The sequence below is a fragment of the Hyperolius riggenbachi genome, chromosome 4 (assembly GCF_040937935.1).
Source record: "Hyperolius riggenbachi isolate aHypRig1 chromosome 4, aHypRig1.pri, whole genome shotgun sequence".
NCBI classification, from domain to species: Eukaryota; Metazoa; Chordata; class Amphibia; order Anura; family Hyperoliidae; genus Hyperolius; species Hyperolius riggenbachi.
The window spans coordinates 257415649-257435204 of NC_090649.1; the positions used below are offsets into that span (position 1 = coordinate 257415649).

The following is a 19556-nucleotide window of genomic DNA, read 5'->3' on the forward strand; positions in this document are numbered from 1 at the left end:
ATCTGAAACAAAACACTGTTTTCCTTTTTTGATGTGATTTTAGACAGGCCAGTTTCTTAAATGAATCCTTTAATGGAACGTTTGAGGGGGGAAAGGGGAGGGGAGCAAAAAAAAAAAAAGGGCACCAGGTTTACTGTGACTGTTTGCATGAATATAAATGCATTCATACATTCCTGGAATCCAGGAAATGCACCTTTTTTGTTCTTACAGTATATATATATATATATATATATATATATATATATATATATATATATATATATATATATATATATATATATATATATATATCACAACTTTAATGTTGAAAGAAATGTAATAGAAAAAACAAATATCACTGCATAAATTAATGTCTTCTTAAGACACTTGCTTTTCTATCTCATTTAAATGAATCAGAATGTGTAGACACTGCTAAGCAACAGTTTGAATGGAGCGTCGGCAATTAACTTGCATAATTGAATCACTTATTTTTTATTTCATGCTATCAATACCTTGCTCTTATCTGCTGGCGAGTCTGAAATACAGCAATAAGCAGGAGAGAGTGGGATGGCATAGGAAACAATAGGTTAACCTCCTACAATGTGATTTCAGGCAGGCAGATGGAGTATGAGCCACACTCTCGTTTTCTATGATAAGCGGCCTGGATTCCAAGTAACCTTGTGCATCTCAAATGGGCCTCCGATGGTTCTTTATTCAAGCTGTCATAAAACATTTTGACAGGAGAGAGCTACTCTGGCATACCAACACGAAATAGTGTTGGCTGGGATCTCAAGGCATTGTTGGTAGGAAACCATGGGAGGAAATAAAAATGTAAATTGCCATTGCTTTCGTAAACAGAGCTATTGTTTCTAAAAGAGCTTGATTCAATGAAAGATGGAAGCGCATAGAAAATTAAGGTTCGGTGTGGGTATAGCTAAACCAAGTTTAATGCTTTTTTCCATAAGGAAAAAAAAAATCAATAAAAGGGCATTCATACTCCTGAAAATTTATTTTATACAAAAGAACAATAAAGCAAAACAAACTGTAAATAGCTGGTGACCACTGTGTTCCATTGTTGCTGATGCAGTCAGATTAAATTAATCACAAGCCTTCCCTTTAATGCACGCTGACACACTAGTTCAGCAAAAAATAAAATCCGGCTTTTTCCAAGAATACTTTGCTTAGAGCTTTGAATCTGGTAATGATGTGAATGTGCTGTAATGCAGGACAACAATAAAGCTAGGCTAAAGTTCATAAATGCATCTTGCTATTATTGCATTGCTAGCTTATCTGAATGAATAATACCTGGGCAACCTTCTTCCTTCACACATGTAACTTTCTTACATATACTGTACTGTACTGTATAGAAAATATTGCAACTTCAAGCTAGTAGAGCACATAAAATACCCCCAAATGATATGATGTCTGTTTTTGTTCAAACAAATGTAAATGTGTATATCTAGCCATAGATCTATCTACTCTACACTGTCTGGTTCACCTAGTTATCTATGCAAGCAAATGGTCGGGTTAAAGGGTGATCTCTAACTGAAAAGTATGCAAAGTATGCCCATACTATACATTCCTACCAAATACCACCAGGGATAGTTTCATAGAATCACCAAAAAGGCAACCACTACACCAAAGGGGACATAACTAGTCCCCAAGGAACAGTCACAGTTCCATTACTGCGACACCTCCAGGAACATTCCAGAGGGTATTACTACTGGTGCACTGAAAGCATTACCGGGCACCAGGAGCAGCACAACAACAGACATATTGTTTGAAACAATACTAATTTCGCCACTGCGGAAAATTTAACTATAAAACCACGGAAATATCAACCCATGCAACTTCACCGCCTACAAGTAAAATCAGCAAATGGAAATTTTGGCGCATGCCAAATTTTCATTTTGTGAAATAGATCCACTATTGCCTATTGTAACCTCTTACATTAACACTTCCCTACCTGCACCTAGAAGTAACCCCCTCTAACAATGCCGAACATTATCCCCACACACTGTCTGCTAATTAAAACCGCACCACCCCTACATGTCCTCAATTAAAACCACTAATTTGGTCTACCGATAAATCCAGCCTATACCGCCACTAAGTACTGTGTGCCATAATTTCACAACTGGTGTCGTAATGTAATCATCCTCTATAGGGTGCCAAAATTACCAGGCGTAAGTGTGCGCCATAATTAATTGCCTTGAACATCACAGGTTATTTACCCATTATATGACCAGGGATATTTCCGCTATATCAAGGCAGACAGAGCCAAGGATATGATCAAATATCACGAGGCCCACCAGAGACAATTATCATTCACCACTGGGAAAATCATGCACAAAACCACTACCTCACCAGTGGCTTTACTACAAGTTACTTCCTTTAGGGATATAACATTGGCAACTGATAAAGAAACTAACTACACCACTAGAAACATTACAAAACACAACAAAGACCACATAATCTGAGCTACACACCTATTCATCACATAGATGATTATTTATATAGCAACCCAGTGCTTTACCTTCAGCCCTTATCCAACCTAGCGTGTTTTGTGGTCCAACCAGCACAAATGTGCTAGTCTATAAATAAGACCTTTCATCTTCTGCAAATAAAAAGGACTTATACATTTTGACTTTGTAGGAAGCTATACAAACCAGAAAATAATGTCCCAGAGATTCCCACCAATAAGACATAAGCATAAGTATAGATAGTAGCTTACAGAAGCTTTCTGTATCAGCACTTTCTAATTTCTGTCATAAATATAAATGAATTGTGCTCTTCTTCATCTAATTTCCATGTCCTCATTTTGTCTTACAAGATTGATGCTTACAGATATTGTCTTTGCTCTTATTTATAATTGCTTCATCTTCCTGGGATATTTTTGAATGGTGAGTCAAATAATAATCCACATTCAAACTGAAATAAAGAATTGGGCCAAGCACATGGCACCTTAAGAAGCTTAGTAAAATTTGTGGGTTTCACTAATCGCCTGCTCTAACATACATTGCTCGGTTTATTTTTCTGACGTGCAGGAAAATCATATTATAAGTACTCAACACAAATGTATTTCATAATACTAATGATCGCTTGCATAAAGAGTTCCATGTTTAAAACGGTTGTAATGATTGCATCTCATTAAGATGATTGACAAGAGACTGTGGAAAAACAGCTATAGGCAAAGATCACAGCAACTTGGCCACTGACCTTCAAATTACTGATTCTCATGGGAGGTCCTTAAAATGGTGTGAAAGTAATAATCTCAGAGGTGAACAATATGACGGCTTGTTACAGAACAAGTACATGTGCTAAGTGGAGTGAAGCTCGCTGTGACTTTTCAAGTCCCCTTGACGTACTCAAGTCATTCTTCACATGAAAAGGATGAATTACTGCCAGTAATGACAAAGTAAAGGATAGTTTTTGAAAATAAAGAAAGCAAACAAACACTTACAATGAAAGTAAAGTTCCTCGTCACCTTCTTGATCAGCTTTGCTATATCCACAATGCCTAGACATGAGAAACAAACAAAATTTGTGTTTACACATATATTAAGTGTAATATACAGTATATGTGCTGTTAAAGTGAACATATTCAAGCTTGATTTAAAATGACTGAAGACTTGGCTGAACCAACGTACAAGGCACAGTCTTTTGGTTGTCAAGCAAGACTCTGTACTTGACCAAGAGCAGTATGGGGTCCCAAAATCTTAGCATAACTTACTGCATGTAATAGAACATCTCAAGAGTCACTTCACCAGAGGTGCCAAAGTATAAGTGGTGGAAGTAACATAGTAAAACAGGTTTAGAACAACGAAACTTTGAGTAATGATTTGTCCTCAGAAAGATCTTTCTGTCCTCCTACACATACATAATGTACAAGATATATGGAAAGAGGCGCCCAGGAGTGCTAAAATACCTTAAACACAAATAAAATGAAAAAGGTGAGGTGGCTTACCTCAATGAAGACAAATTCACATATTGAATTTTTATTGCACTGGCAAAGGGTTTCGTGCGTGCATATCCACTTCCTCAAGCCAAATAGCAGTGCCTAAGGGCCCGTTTCCACTGGCGCAGTTTCCGTGCCGAATCCGCAGTTTCCCGCAGGGAAACTCTGCCATAGGGTACACATGCAGGGCCGCCCGAATCGCTTGTGCTAGCGATTCGGCCGACATTTCCATCTGTTTCGATGCAGAAGGCGGTGAATCCCATAGCCATGCATGGCACGGCTGATGGGATTTGTCTGTGTATCCGCACACCAGGAAGTGACATGCGGCACAAGTGGAAACGAGCCCTAACAGTGCTTATAGTTGCAAGTAAGATGCCTCTGAGCCACTGCAATAAAAATTCATTCAATATGAGAATTTGTCTTCATTGAGGTAAGCCACCTCACACTTTTTCATTTTATTTGTTCTTAATGTATTTTATCACTCCTGGGTGCCTCTTTCCATATATCGTGTCCCTTTACCCTCATTCTGGCGAGGGATCATCCCTTTCTGACCAGCTTTACGTCACCTGAGGTTTGTGTTTTTTCACCAAGAGTGCGACCACTACCAGCTTTGCCCCTGGTCACCCGAGTGAAGTCGGGGTTATACATCTCCCCGGGGTTATACTGCTTCTAGCAGTTGTTTGCTCTTCTGCAATCAGGCACATGCAGAGGGGGGTGCTCTGGGTGCCCAGGCACCCCCCCCTTTTAAGATCTTCAAAAAAAGGCCCCTGTCGGCGCGCAAAATAAGCCCCGCCCCGACCGTGATAAGCCCCGCCCACCCGCAGGAAGCTCCGCCCCACCTGGGACACTTTGCAGTGAAGAGGCCCAAACAGGAATCCTAGTGTGGCATACTGACCTCTCCCTCCACCTAGGACCCATACTGACCTCTACCTCCCCCAGCACCCATAGTGACCTCTCCCTCCACCTAGTACCCACAATGACCACTCCCTCCCCTAGCACCCACAGTGACCTCTCCATCCACCTAGCACCCACAGTGACTTCTCCCTCCACCTATGACCCATACTGACTTCTCCCTCCCCAGTACCCACAGGGATATCTCCCATCACCTAGCATCCACAGTGACCTCTCCCTTACTCAGCACCCACAGTGACCTTTCCCTCCATCTAGGACCCACAGTGACCTCTCCCTCCACCAAGCACCCACAGTAACCTCTCCCTCCCCCAGCACCCACAGTGACCTCTCCATCCACCTAGCACCCACAGTGACTTCTCCCTCCCCCTTGGACCCATACTGACCTCTCCCTCCCCAGTACCCACAGTGATATCTCCCATCACCTAGCACCCACAGTGACCTCTCCCTCCACCTAGCACCCACAGTGATCTCTCCCTCCACCTAGCACCCACAGTGACCTTTCCCTCCACCTAGCACCCACAGTGACCTTTCCCTCCACCTAGCACCCACAGTGACCTCTCCCTCCACCTAGCATCCACAGTGACCTCTCCCTCCCTCAGCACCCACAGTGACCTTTCCCTCCACCTAGCACCCACAGTGACCTCTCCCTCCACCTAGCACCCACAGTTACCTCTCCCTCCACCTAGCACCCACAGTGACCTCTCCCTCCCCAGCTCTAGCAGTGATCCTGCCTACCCCAGCACCCACACTGACCTATCCCTCCCCCAGCACCCACAGTGATCTTTCCCTCCCCCAGTGGCTACCCTCCTGTCCCCTGCAGCACCCACAGGGACCTCCCAACCCAAAAACAGCACCTGCAGTGATCTCTCCCATTGCCAGCGCCCACGACGACCTCTCCCAACACCCAGCATCCACTCCCTGCTCCAGTAACTACACTGACTATCCCAGCACCCACAGTCCACCTCCCCTTCCTCCAGCACCCATACTGATCTCTTCCTTCCACAGCACCCACAGTGAATTACCCTTCCCCCAGCACCCATACTGACCTCTACCTCCCTTAGCAGCAACTATGCCATTCACAGCAGTACCCATAGTGACCTCCCCTTCCTCCAGCACCCACAATGACCTCTACCTCCCCCAAGACACACAGTGACCTCCCCCAAAGGACCCACAGTGACCTCCCTTTCCTCCAGCACTCATATTGACCTCTACCTTCCACAGCACCCACAGTTACTCCCCCCCAGCACCCACAGTGACCTACCCTTCCCCTACCCTACCCACACTGAGCTCTACCTCCCCCAGCAACCACACTAACCTCTACCTCCCCTAGCAGCAACTATGCCATTCATAGCAGTACCCACAGTGATCTCCCACCCCCTGAACCCACAACAATCCCACCAATATTCAGCACCCACATTACACTCAACCAGTAACCCCCACTATAGCAAGCACCCAGTACTTGCACCCTGCACCTAATACTCACATCCGGCCTCAATATGGCACTTAGTACTTGCATCAAATAGCCACATGACACCCAGTACCTGCACCCCTTCACCCTATAGCGGACACCCAGTACTCACACCCACACCACATGGCGCAGTACTTGCACCCAGTCCCAACATGGCACTCACTACTCACACCTGCACACCGCCTTCACATGGCACCCACTATCTGCACTCGCATAACTAGTACTAGTACCCAAAGTACCTGCACACAGAACCCACATAACACACAATGCCCACCCATAGCTAGCACCCAGTGCAGGCATGGCACCAAGTATTCACACCTATGTTATACACAGTACCTGCACCCAACACCCACATGCTTCATCTGCAGTAGTTCCAGTTGCACTAAGCCTCCACTTAGTGCCTAGCACAAACACTAAGCACTCACATATGACATCCAGTACTTGCACCCAGAACTCACAAGGGACTGAGTACCTGCAATGAACACCTTAATGATAGTTGATACACACCCATGCAGCCAGAATCCACATGACACCCTGTGTCAGCACCCAGAATCCACATGGCACCCAGCATCTGCCTTTAGCACCCACATAACAACAAATATCCCACTATCCAGCATCCATCACCCATTTGTCACCATGTACTCACTCCCAGTACCCACTTGGCACTCAGTATTTGTATCTAAGACCCAAATACCCCCATAATCAACACCCACATGGCACAGTACTCGCACGTCACCAAGTTCCAAAGCCATTATATGCACCCAGTACCCGTCCATGGCCAGGACCCAAATAGCACCCAGTACCCATCCTTGGTCTGAACCCATATGGGAGAGTACTCTACCATGGCACACATCAAGACCACACATGACACTCCCTACTCACTCATGTCCAACACTCACATGTCTCCCTGTACCAATTAACACTCACATGGCACCCACTATTGTTTATCACCATCTGCTACTCATTCAGCACCCAATACTGCATAGCACCCACTGCAAATAAACACCCAATACAAACTGGACCTTGGTACCCACAGCAGCTTGACACAGACTGTACTTTGGCATCTCATCACCCACTGCAACTTAGCACAAAGTGAACCTTTGCATCTTACCACCCGCTGCACCTTGACACTTACTGCAGTTTTGCATCTACTAATGCTTAGCAACCACTGCATATTGGTAACCACTTCTTCTTTGCCTGAAAAGAAGCTTGGGTGCTGATCAAGAGGGACCGAGGTCCCAGTAATGAAAGGTGAGTCTGCGCCTCCACTGTGGGCTCCACTGTGCCCACTCTAACCCACTAACAGTGGGCACCTATCACTGCTGATTTGAGGGTGGTGGCACCAAAAGAGTTGGTTGGAAGGAGACACAAAGTCTGCTTGATACTGCTATAAAGGTATAAGTATCTGCACCCATGCCTAAAATTGCACCCAGTACTCACACCTGCACACAGCCTCCACATGGCTCCCACTATCTGCACCAAGCACCCACTTAACCCGTACCCGCACATAAAGTACCAGCACCCAGTACAGGCATGGTGCCAAGTATTCGCACCCATGTCACATCCAGTACCTGCACCCATAGCCAGAACCCACATGAGACTCTGTACTCACACCCAGAACCCACATGGCACCCAGCATCTGCATTCAGTACTGTTGACAACCAATACCCCCTAGCCAGAAACGAGGAGGGGGGCATGCGGGGGAAGATGTTGCCAGGCCCCTTTTTTAAATTTGAGCACCCCCCACTTAAGGACCCTTTGCACGGCCCTGTCTGCAATCCACCTTTGTGAGTATAATCCATTCGCTTATTTTTCACACATATTCCATTACTGTGACGTACTGCACCATTTGGGCTCCTGTTGTCTCTGTTTTCTTTCTGCAGGGTGTAATTTTTATCACCCCCACCATTTGCCTACATACATAATGTAAGTGCTAATGTCTGTGAATTATGTATGTGACGTGCTTAAATTACTTATAATTCCCATAACAGAAGAAACTTTGAATAGCATGAAGATTGTTTAAGAGGATTTTGACATATTATCTAGTTTACATAGCCACCATAAAAGTGTCCAAATGGCAGGGGATTTCTAATAGGCAGAGTGTCCTTTGGGCATACTGCTATATGGGGACATAAGTGAATGTTTGATGAGGAGCTTCATATTAGTGGTGCTTAGCATATAGTATTAGGCAATTAATTACTGTATACCTGTGTTTATAACAGTTGTCTTTCTAATGAAGAAAGCCACACGCTCTACCTTCCAATGTAGAGCTTTACAAGCTCAAGAGTGGAAGGAGGAAGGTTACTGGCAGAGAAGTTCTAAAATAGCCATGGCCTAACTAGCCACAAATATTTCAGTGCATGTGTATATTAGTAAGATAGCCTTTCAACCTCAGTGCCGTCAGTGTAGATCGGAAGTGGGTTGGGATATGCTTCCTAAAGTCGATGACCATCTCAATAGTTTTGGCCACATTGGGGTCAATTCCTAAAAGGCTATGCGGTAAAAAAAAATCTGGTTGGGAAAATACTGCATTCGGTATATTTGACTTTTGTGTGCTAATATAACAATTTTCACAGCTGCAATAGAAATGCGGTGATTTACCAAAGTAAATTGTTGCCTGAGTTGTTACATTGCTGTTCTTCGTGTAGAGACAGCATTACAATGTGAGAGGCATCCCAACCTACCTTTAGATGTGCATGTTTTGTTATACTGCCTCTACTTGCCCTGAATATGCTCTGAATCTGTCTATTAGTCTTTCTTTACAATCTATTTAATTGCCACAGCTTAGAAGAACTTCAAGAAACTTGACACATGCCAGGCTTTGGGATGTTCACCTCCAGCTCCTACACTTCTTCACATCTTAAAAACAGGAACCCAAGAGGCTAAACAGCCACAGACAGCCAAAGGTATTCAGGGGAAGCCTGGCTTGTTCCGATCGATCTGCTGTTGCTTAGGGAGGGATCTCACTGCTTCAGCTTGTGAGTCTCCATTTCCAGCACAGTCCTGCATAGACTTCACTCTCTTATCACCACTTCAAAGCAGGTGGAATTGTACTGTGCCATTACCGCCTGTTTCAATCTTTATGAATTGACATTTACTGACATGTGTTGAGGTAATTACCCCACAAGTCGGTAATTTAACTCACTGCTCGGTAATTTCAGCTTTTCCTGTGGTAACAGCTTTTATGAACAGACATTTTCCTCAGTCAGCTATTTTCTGCATTACCGAATGCGGTAATGCTTTCTGAATCGACTCCATTTAGGACCAGCCTGTTCTCACTGCACCAGAGGTATATTCTATCAACCTGCTGACGATAGGCCTGCTCATCATTCTTGATTACAAGGCCAATGATGGTGGTGTCATCAGTAAATTTGATGACGTTGACAGAGTCGTGGATCTGCAGTTATTAGAGTAAAGGGAGAACAGGATCAGTGACAGGGCGTAGCCTTGTAGGGCACCTGTGTTGGTGACCCTTGGTTGAGAGGAGATCTTACCTAGGCACTGATAACTAGATATGCAGACTTTTAACAGCAGTAAAGACACTGACAGACAACGGAATAACAATGGCACAGCTATGAACATACTGTATATATTCAGCTTGGTCATTGCTAGGAAGGAAAAAGCAGAGTGTAAAGTTTGGCAACAGAAAATCACAGGAAAACTATGACTAACCAGTCGTCCCCGCCGCCAACACGTGCTCCCGCCGCCACCACTTGCCGACCAGGGCCGCCGCCGGAGACCTCCCCCAGAGACCTCCCCATCACAGGACTGCTGGGGTTGCCGGTCCCCCTCCACCACGGGTCGCCCAGGGACCAGCAAGGACACATGGGTCACCCGCCACGTGCGGAAGAGGCCTGTCTGCAGCGGCTCCCCAGTCACCAGGAATACGACCACGACCAGGCTGCCACCGTGCTGATGGAGGGCCTGTGGCTGCTCCTCGCAGCCACAGAGAAGGTATGCTGCCCCTGGACTGTCCACCTCTGCTGCCTGCCCCCTTCCCGGCCCAAAGTCCCGGCCCAAAGTCCACCACTGCTGCCCAGCCTGGGTGGCCCCAGGCCCCACGTCCACCACTGCTGTCCAACATTGCTGCCTAGCAAAGGTGCCCCCATCAACCAGCCATGCGGACCCTGGAAATAGGAGCGATTCTCCTCGAGCAACCTGGCTCAAGTGATCCCTGCTGGCCGCCTCCATCACGATCCCCCCCCCAGCATCCTCTCTACTTTCCTCGGACAATCGGAGCACCTGTCTAGTTGGGAGCGCGTCGCTGTGTAGCGTCCAGTGCCGAAAATGGCAGCGCTCATATCAGCTCTCAGGCTGCTCCTCCAGTCCCACTCTTTTTCTGTTCCCGCTATCAGTGTATGTCTTGCTATGCTATGTGTGTATTATGTAAATTGTACGTGTATGCTGTAACGCTTGGTTTGTATTATGTTACTGTACGTGTATGCTGTAATGCTCTGTTTTTGCTTTTGTTTATACGTATGTACCTATGCTTAATTGTATACGACGCTCTGCTTAAATGTACGCACAAACTGTAATGTTGCCCTATGTATGCTTGTCCCACATCTACGTATGTACCATGCTATTTTCTGTTTTTCACCAACGACCCTGTATGCGCCAAAACCAATTCCGGGTACAATTCACCGTTGTACTTGGTGAAATAAATTCTGATTCTGATTCTAAATGCAACCTAGTTATTTGCTATTTCTTTAAGCACTCTGCAAAAAGCTCAGGCGATGCCCGAGAGACATAACATAGCTATTCAACCGAACCATAATGCACACAGTCTTTATTACATTACATCTTTATTTATGCTATCTAGTAGATTTTTCTCAAGTACACATTTACCTTCTGCCTATGATGAAGCCAAAGACCATGAAGACCAAAATAATAGTGCCTGCTACGGCAACCACTGCAATTATAATGACCGGATTCTGCTCACTGGTTACAGCAGTGGCTGGAAGACACAACAACAAGAAAATAACCACTTAAAAAATATATATACACTGTATATTATAGCAAAATCAGAATAATCATGCTTATATTAATCACACCAAAAACATTAATTTGTCTTTGTTATGGAAGGGAGAAAGATATACAATTTTAAGAAAATATACATCAGTATGCTATAAAAAAAATGTAAGCAATGCATATAGGTGTAAAGATACAAAGATGGAGAAGTAGGAAAGAGAGGGGGGAGGAAAGAGAGAGAAGCAAAGGTAGATGCACACACACATTACACAAGCAGATAACATTGAAAAATGGGCAGTAGATAAGTCAGCAATTCAACAAGGGAGGTTATCTGGGGTCATACTGCTGATTATAAAAGCCATTATGAGCTAATGATCCTGCAGGGCATAGATCACCTTTGCCAAATTCCCCAATAACCCTTATCAAGCTCCCCAACATAAACATCATTTTTAGTATGCTTAACTGTAATGATATATTTTACAAGTAAACTTGCTACATACTGTAGAAAAAAGTTGAAAGGTTACCGGTAGCCTCCTCCAGGGTGGTGATATCAAGCCTGGGACTGTACATTCCATAGCCAGCAGCAGTAAAGGCTCGAATTTGAAACACATAAACTGTTCCAGGTCGAAGATTATTGATTGAAGCAGATGTTGATTTTGTTTTTAACGTAGAATATGTGCGTTCTCTTTGATCCTGAAAGGGAAAAGTGTATCTGTGAAATGTGTAAATTTCTTTTGCATAATCTGGATGACTGCAGTTTGTAGCAATAACTGGAACGGGCAAGTCCTTCATGCCTATCACAAGATGTATTTGCAGATGAAGGCTGAGATGCAACAGATGGCAATACAATTGTGCAGTTTTCAAGTGACATTTGAGATGCAGAATGTAACTAAAAAGGTGAAGCAAACTTGTAACATAACATTTTTTTCTGTTGCTAACAAAAGGGAACAGTTCTGCAAATTTTAAAATGAATGTATTCTATTTTTTATTAAATAATATTAGTTTAATATATTTATTAGGCACTTAAACACATTTTTCTTACAAATAAGAGTTATAGAAAATGTTAGAAAAAAACCTGATTTGTTTGCATCCCAATTTTTACAAATTAAAAATCAGGATGCAAAAAACAAGAACAAAAAACATTTACCTGTATTTAGTTTGAACTTGCTGCTTTTCTAAAATAAGGCAGTCTTGCTTTACTGTTGCAGTAAATAGGTCACTAAAATAATAATCCAAGACCCTTTACTTGTTGGCTGATGACTAGGTTCTCATATATTTTTTTTATTAAAGAGCACCTAAGATAAAAATGAAAGAGTCTGCCATGACAGGCTGTGTCTTAATGAGGATGAATAGGGGGTGGGTCATTGCGGGGTTATATATATTTACCTGTTTTGGCGTCATCCCCCTAGGCAAATGGTCACTCCACACCCTTGGAGAATGGGCCTTGGCATTCTTTTTTCAAATTGCCACTGAGGCTCTGGCCACGCCTATCTGCATTGTCGTGGCCCTCCCTGGGCTCGGCAGCCACTGCCTAACTGGTGGCTGCAGAGCTATGGGCGGCTGTGGCAATGCAGGCAAGGTTTCCAAAGAGCTTCAGCACCTTTGAAAACATTGGCTGCACTGCAGAGGAGGCGGCAGAGTATCAACTGTGATCTAAAGACATCAGCGCCCATATGCAATTGAGTTTTTCAGCTGAGTTTTCTCATAACTGATATTTTCACAACTTGTCATAAAATGCCTTTAAAGTCTTAAGCAAGCAAAACAATACTCAAAATAAATTTGATAGTACTTTTTCACCAACTTTTGGGTAATTTTTCAATTGTAAAATGCTGAAAAGTTATTTTAAAGAAAAGATGAAAATTATCCCCTAGGACCTGGGAGAAAACTCAGGAGAAAAAGTGAAGTGCATATGGGCCCAGGTCAGGTAAGTCTTTAACCCCACGACTCCCCTATCCGTCCTCACTAATTCAAAGCCTATCATGACAAGCTCTGTTATGAACCTTAGGTACTCCTTAACCACCTAAGCGACAATCACGAGTTCAGCTCTGAATGGAGAAAACAAGATAGGAGATAGGAGATGTTTTTCTGAACTTTCAACCGGTGGTGAAAGAGGGGTGATTGAAGAGACTCGTCTATCTTAGGACGGTTGAAACAGATCAGATTATTATTTATTAATTCAAACCCTTTCTTTAGGGTCTTTCTATAAAATAATTCTCTTCACCTAGTAAAACTCCATCATGGTGGGGCACTAGGTTACTGAACACTCTGCAGAGAGTTATGAAAGTACATTTTCATGAAATGATGAAAGTACAATGCATTGACCTATCAGAGTTGTCACCTCCCTTATCCTAAAGCATTGTTGGTCTGTATGAATCTGTTCATAGTGGTTTTATTTTTTCTTTCAAAATAACAATAATTAAAGCTTCGATCAGTGAGTGTTGTAAAAGACCCTGCTCAAAGGTGTCATTCTACATGTTTAGTAAACGTGTACAGAAGCTTTGTATCACTGGCCTCTACATGTTTACACTAAGTCCATCTGGATGTATTTTACAACCCTTAGCAAAATCACTTAACCCTTTGCGCACTATCATGCAAATACTGCAGGCCAGCCATCCAGGAATCACTACTATCCCTACAGCTAAGTTAAAACCAAAGGTCTTAGTTTGAAAAAAAAAATGCATTATTTTGTGTAGTCACATAGGTTAAGTAGAGGTTCCCATGCATTTCTATGTGTTATAACTCTGACCTTATAACATGCATAATGCAACATTCAAGCATACAGTGCATCATCCTATCAAAAGATTATGAACACCTATTGTAACATCCTCTCTTGGGACAGTTACAACCAAATTACTAATAAGAAACAGCTTCTGTTTGATAGCTAACTGTTTTTGTTGACAGGTTGAGAAGACTGCAGATCACAGGCAGCTACATTTCGCTGTGAATTCCCACATCTCTATGCATAATGCTAACATTATCAGAATGTTGTCAGCTACCATGTACCATGTAGACAGGGCAGGCAACGGAAATCAGCTATAGTAAAGCGGTAACAATGGTAAAGCATACTGTTGCAAGCATGTGTGTTACTTTAAGAAATCTATTAAATATTTACAGAGTACAATAAGGGGGTCTAAAAAGAATTAACTGTTCTATGAATTCCATTTATTTTCAGATCCTTAAACACTTATGTACCATAAGTCTCTGGCCCCTTAAGGACCAGAGACAGCAAAGTCACGCTGCACGGACCAGTCTCTCTCGCCATTCGCCCCACTCTCCCAACTCTGCAGCCCACTCGCTCTGCTGTCGGTATGAGCCAAGTACAGTGATCACAGGGTCAGGAACTAATGAGATTGGCTCCAGACGGCTCACAGGGATCTGCTGTCATACCTACAGCAGAGCGAGCAGGGGCGTAGCAATAGGGGTTGCAGAGGTAGCGACCGCATCGGGGGCCTTGGGCCAGAGGGGCCCTGAATGGCCCTCCCTCAACTACAGTATTAGCTCTCTATTGGTTCTGTGCTCATAATAATCACCTCTATAGATACTTTGAATAGTGGTAATCATTAACAAACTGTTTCCCATCCCCGTCTTGCACCTCTGATACTGTAGTTGCCATTGGCAGGTTTTGTTGCACTAATTGTTATGCATAGAGCACTTGGGGGGCCCTATTGTAAAACTTGCATCGGGGCCCACAGCTCCTTAGCTACGCTACTGAGAGCGAGCATGATCGGCAGTAGCGTGGGGTGCAGTAATCGTAATCTATGCCCTGGCAGGGATAACAGGTCCCAAACAGGGAAAAGATTTCCTTTACCGTGGTCCTGAAGTGGTTAAAAAAGTAATAAGATCTTTCAAGAAGTAGCCTTATAGAAATATACCATCTGCATTAACAAGCCAGTGGGGATGGGACAATTGCTAACTTTTGCTGGACCTTACCATAGTCTTAATTGGTGTTGCATTTCAGCCAAAATGGTCTAAACTTTCAATTCTCACTGAGTAGCAGTAATGTTTTTTCTCTTAGAGCTAGAATTAGCATACACTGAAGTCAAAGCTGTTTACTCATTTTCATGCTGACAGCAAACTAAGGAGCAGTTTATAAGAGGTTCAGCACACGGCTGTAAACCTAATAAGGCTGTCATATACAAATAGACAGTGTGTAAAAACAGTACATCTTATAGAAAGACTGGCTGTCGAAAAACTAAGAGGCCAAAGTAAAAATGACTCAAGTCGGTAGCTGGGTTGTGATATTGTGGTAATTGTGATGAATTTTGCTGTGATGGGCACAGCGGGTATGAAAGGAACTTGAGGAATCTGTACAAAATGTAATGTGCGATTCTGTCTTTTCAGACTTTACAGGATCAAAAGCAGCATGTTAAAAGGGAAGAGAGGCATCGGACAAATTACGCAGTATATGAAATAAAAAAAAGACGTAATGTAAGAAATATGTGAGGTACGTTATTTAATATAAATATGATGAGATATGACTGAAAGCAATCCTAACCTGAAAATAAACGTATGATACAATGAATTGTACGTGTAGTACTAATAGTAAAAAGAACATTAATAATATAGAGCAGAGGCTCAATTTTCGTGTTTAACTTCCTAAAGGTAGCCATACATCTAGTGATGATGAGCAGATTTGACGAAATCTCTCTCAAACCTGATTAGAGAGAGATCTGCTGGCTGCCCATACACCGCAGGCCAATTTCCGATCAATTTCATACTAAAATCGATGCAGAATCGGCCTTGTGCTGCATATGCCGCCGTAATGTATGGTGCCCAGTGCACCATACATTACCTGTCCGTGCCCGCCGACTGTCCGGCACTGGCTTCTGGGCAACGCCCTACGTCTATACATGCGCCCCACATGGTTTCCCCGGATTGCATGTGACATCACACACGTGCCCACGTTACTCCATCAACCATGCGGCAGACACGGACTGAAATTGGTTGCAGTGTCGATTGGGCAGGCACTTGGGAGCACCAATTTTCATACGATTTCATTATATTAATCAAATCGGATGGTCAGTCGGCTACCAGGTCGCCTAAGACTTAGTTCTAAACAACAGCCTTGACAGTCTGATGTAATATTTGCTTCATTCAGCTGCAAAAGGAAATAATAGAGGTTTGAATTTTACAGGCCTGTTTTGCATCATCAACATTTCCTTAGCCGAGCAGAAGTATTTTAGCTTATGCTTACTTTTCAGGAGAAATGGTTGGATTTGACAGCCTAATTTGCATACATAAAAATACATTTTTTTTTATTCTTGCAATGGGAAAAATAAAATGAGACACCAGACAAGACATTAGTAGGACTAGTACACTATGTACCCATGTGTAACTCACATCTTTACGTCACATGTCAATTCAGACACAATTTAATGGATGACAGATACATTTATTTAATGACTTGGAGAATGAAAAAAATCGAGCTAGACTGTATATTTTACACAATGTGTTGCATCGCACATCTAATGCCCAATGTGACTTTTCACCTCTGTTGCATTGCGGTCCAGCTTTTATCCATTGCCCCAGTGTGTACCTAGGCTAATGCTTATGCTTGGTTCACACCATGCACGTTGCATAATGTACGTGTTATAATGTGTGTGAAATGCACGCTGTGCAAGTTTTAACTAGTGCGTTATTTCAAAGCATTGACACTATTGTTGCAATGTGCACATATTCAAACAGTTAGAATAACATGATCAGTTAAAACGCAGAGATGTGAACATGCCTATACAAATGTTATGGGTAGCGAGTTTTCATGCACAATTATTGCACATACTGTGAACGCAGCTTAAAGCTTGGTACAAACATCCAATTTTGATTGGCCAATTTTACTACCTTCATGTAGCATGAGAGCCAACAGATTATGAGTACTATGAATAGATTGTTTAGGTAAACACACATACTACATGAAAGTGGTAATATTGGCCAATCAAAATTTGATGTGTGTACCAGTCTTTATGCTTTTCACAGTTCCCACTGTTCTACAACTTATATACAGTAAATAAGTGAGCACCTTAAAAACAAAACTCTCAATTGGATACACGGGTTTTGTTAAACCCCATTCACACGAAAGGCTGAAGGTGATTGACTGTTATTTTCTCCCATGCACCAGCTGGGTGCTTGCTATCGCTGAGTACAGGTGGTGAAGAGGTGGCCCCTCCCCCCATGTAGTGACATCTGAGTACAGTTAAGGCCATGCTCAGATGCGTCATATTACGGTTTTCTGCCATTGCGTGTCAATAAGTGACATGTGGTGCTACAAATGCTGCCATTCAGCTGCATTTCAATTGCACCCGAATAGCACTTTAGACTGGCAGCCTCCCATATGAAAGAAGCAGTAGAGTGTTGTACCGTGTTAGCCATGAGTAAAAGCAAGAAGTTTTGAATCAGGATGATACCATTTATTGGCTAACTTATGAAAGAAGCCCTAGTTCTTTTGAATACAAATCACTGGAGTTCAGCACTTTCAGGAAACCATTTTATACTTCTTTGGACATGTAGAAGAAAACAACTTGAATATGACCGCTATGAGCTAGAGCACCGCTTTATGCATCTTCTCATAGTACAATTCATAGTGTTTTCTGAAGAAACAGATTCAATAAGCAAAGTAAACAGTAAAAAAAAGTAAAGGAAAAAATATAAAAAGGACTGTTGATCATGCCCAAGTTTATTCTGGCTGTTTAGTTCTTACGATTCCTTTCGAAACTGAGCAGCAGTTTGTGTTCTATATGTAAAGGCTCTTACCTTCTCATAATACTTGATTTCATATTCTGTGATGACTCCATTGGGATGCTCAGGTTCCTGCCAGGATAGATCGACAATGCGCTGTAACACTCTCTCCTTCATTACACCACTTACTTGGGAAGGAGCTGAAACAAGGAAGATGATAGCAAAATAAGAACATTTTATTGTGTACATCAAATAAAATACCACATCTGATCAGCCTCTCACAGTGTGACTTTAATTATTTCATTACACTAAAAATAAGCACCTTTTTCATAATGTACAATAAAATCCGGATACCAATGAATATTCAAACAAAGTCTTATTATGCTCATAAACTATAATCGAAATGTAAATTAAAGTGCAAACAGCAGAAGACAGCATTGTTGGAGTTAGTGCAAACAGGAATTGATGGGATTATACTGACAATTAAGCAAATGAATTCTAATTAAGCCAGAAATCGCAAGCTTTCAGATTAATCTCTTGTGAGACACTGACAGTCCAAATATTTATTATACACCAAAATAGAACAACAAAACAATAAAAAAAATGCTTTAAAGCCATCTGAGCATTAATTGGAGGATGTCATTTATCAAGTAAGATCCACCTTTAATCACCAGCATACATACTCTTGCCTAATGGGCAAATGTAAATAAATGATTAAAACAGAATCTGCCAGCACTATCAATTAACTGACCTGGTCACACATTAAAGGATTCACTGTTAACACAAGATATTTTTCAAAAATTATGCTTCTACAAAAATGTAATTGTATGAAATACATTCCTCAAATTCAATTTATTTAACAAAAATAAAAATATAGTATATAGTCATTTCGGTACTTTTCCGTTAGCCGGGCGCATCCGATAGGTGGCGCTAATTACATTAATAGTCACGTAACAAAAGTGTATCTTGGAACAAATGTAATTTAATAGGCACATAACAGAATTACATTAAATTAAGCCGGCGGCAACGTAACAGATGAAGCCGCCGGCTTCGGCTCTCGGTCTCCTCCCTCTTGCCTCTCTCCTATAGAACACTGGCAGCCGGGGGACACGCGTGTCCCCCAAGAGTCGTTTGTCACGGCAGGGAATCCTGCCATTCGTTCTTGCAGAGCGGGTGCTGGCAGAAGCAATGTCTGCAGCCTTCCCGCTCTGCTTGTTTCTCGCGACTGCTATTGTACTGCTATTGCGACGAACGACTCTCGGAGACACGCGTGTCCCCCGGCTGCCAGTGTTCTATAGGAGAGAGGCAGGGGGAGGAGAGGAGGCAGAGACGATCTGTTACATTGCCGCCGGCTTAATTTAATGTAATTATGTTACTTGCCTATTAAATTACATTTGTTCCAAGATACACTTTTGTTACGTGACTATTAATGTAATTAGCGCCACCTATCGGATGCGCCCGGCTAACGGAAAAGTACCGTAATTTCACAAGGTTCAGGCTTTAAATACATGCCAGGATTTGCGGTTTTATTCCTACTCTTTGGGGTGTGACTGCATTGCTTTCAAAGATGCTCACAATAGCTTTAATATGATGAGCTTAGATG

The 19556-nt window shown here is 42.8% G+C and overlaps 1 protein-coding gene across 5 annotated transcripts in view; it reads right to left on the reverse strand.

The window, feature by feature from the left end:
* EPHA7 (EPH receptor A7) overlaps window positions 1-19556 on the reverse strand; it is a 316908-nt gene that overhangs the window by 48433 nt on the left and 248919 nt on the right. For 3 of the 5 annotated variants that reach the window (XM_068231180.1, XM_068231181.1, XM_068231179.1), the window contains exons 6-9: window positions 18029-18153; window positions 11806-11974; window positions 11159-11267; window positions 3440-3495 (exon numbers count right to left, since the gene is read on the reverse strand). In XM_068231180.1, coding sequence (XP_068087281.1) covers window positions 3440-3495; window positions 11159-11267; window positions 11806-11974; window positions 18029-18153 — 459 coding nt within the window. Of the gene's footprint in view, window positions 1-3439; window positions 3496-11158; window positions 11268-11781; window positions 11975-18028; window positions 18154-19556 lie in introns of all 5 variants that reach the window. The other 2 variants (XM_068231178.1, XM_068231177.1) reach the window with 1 other exon arrangement.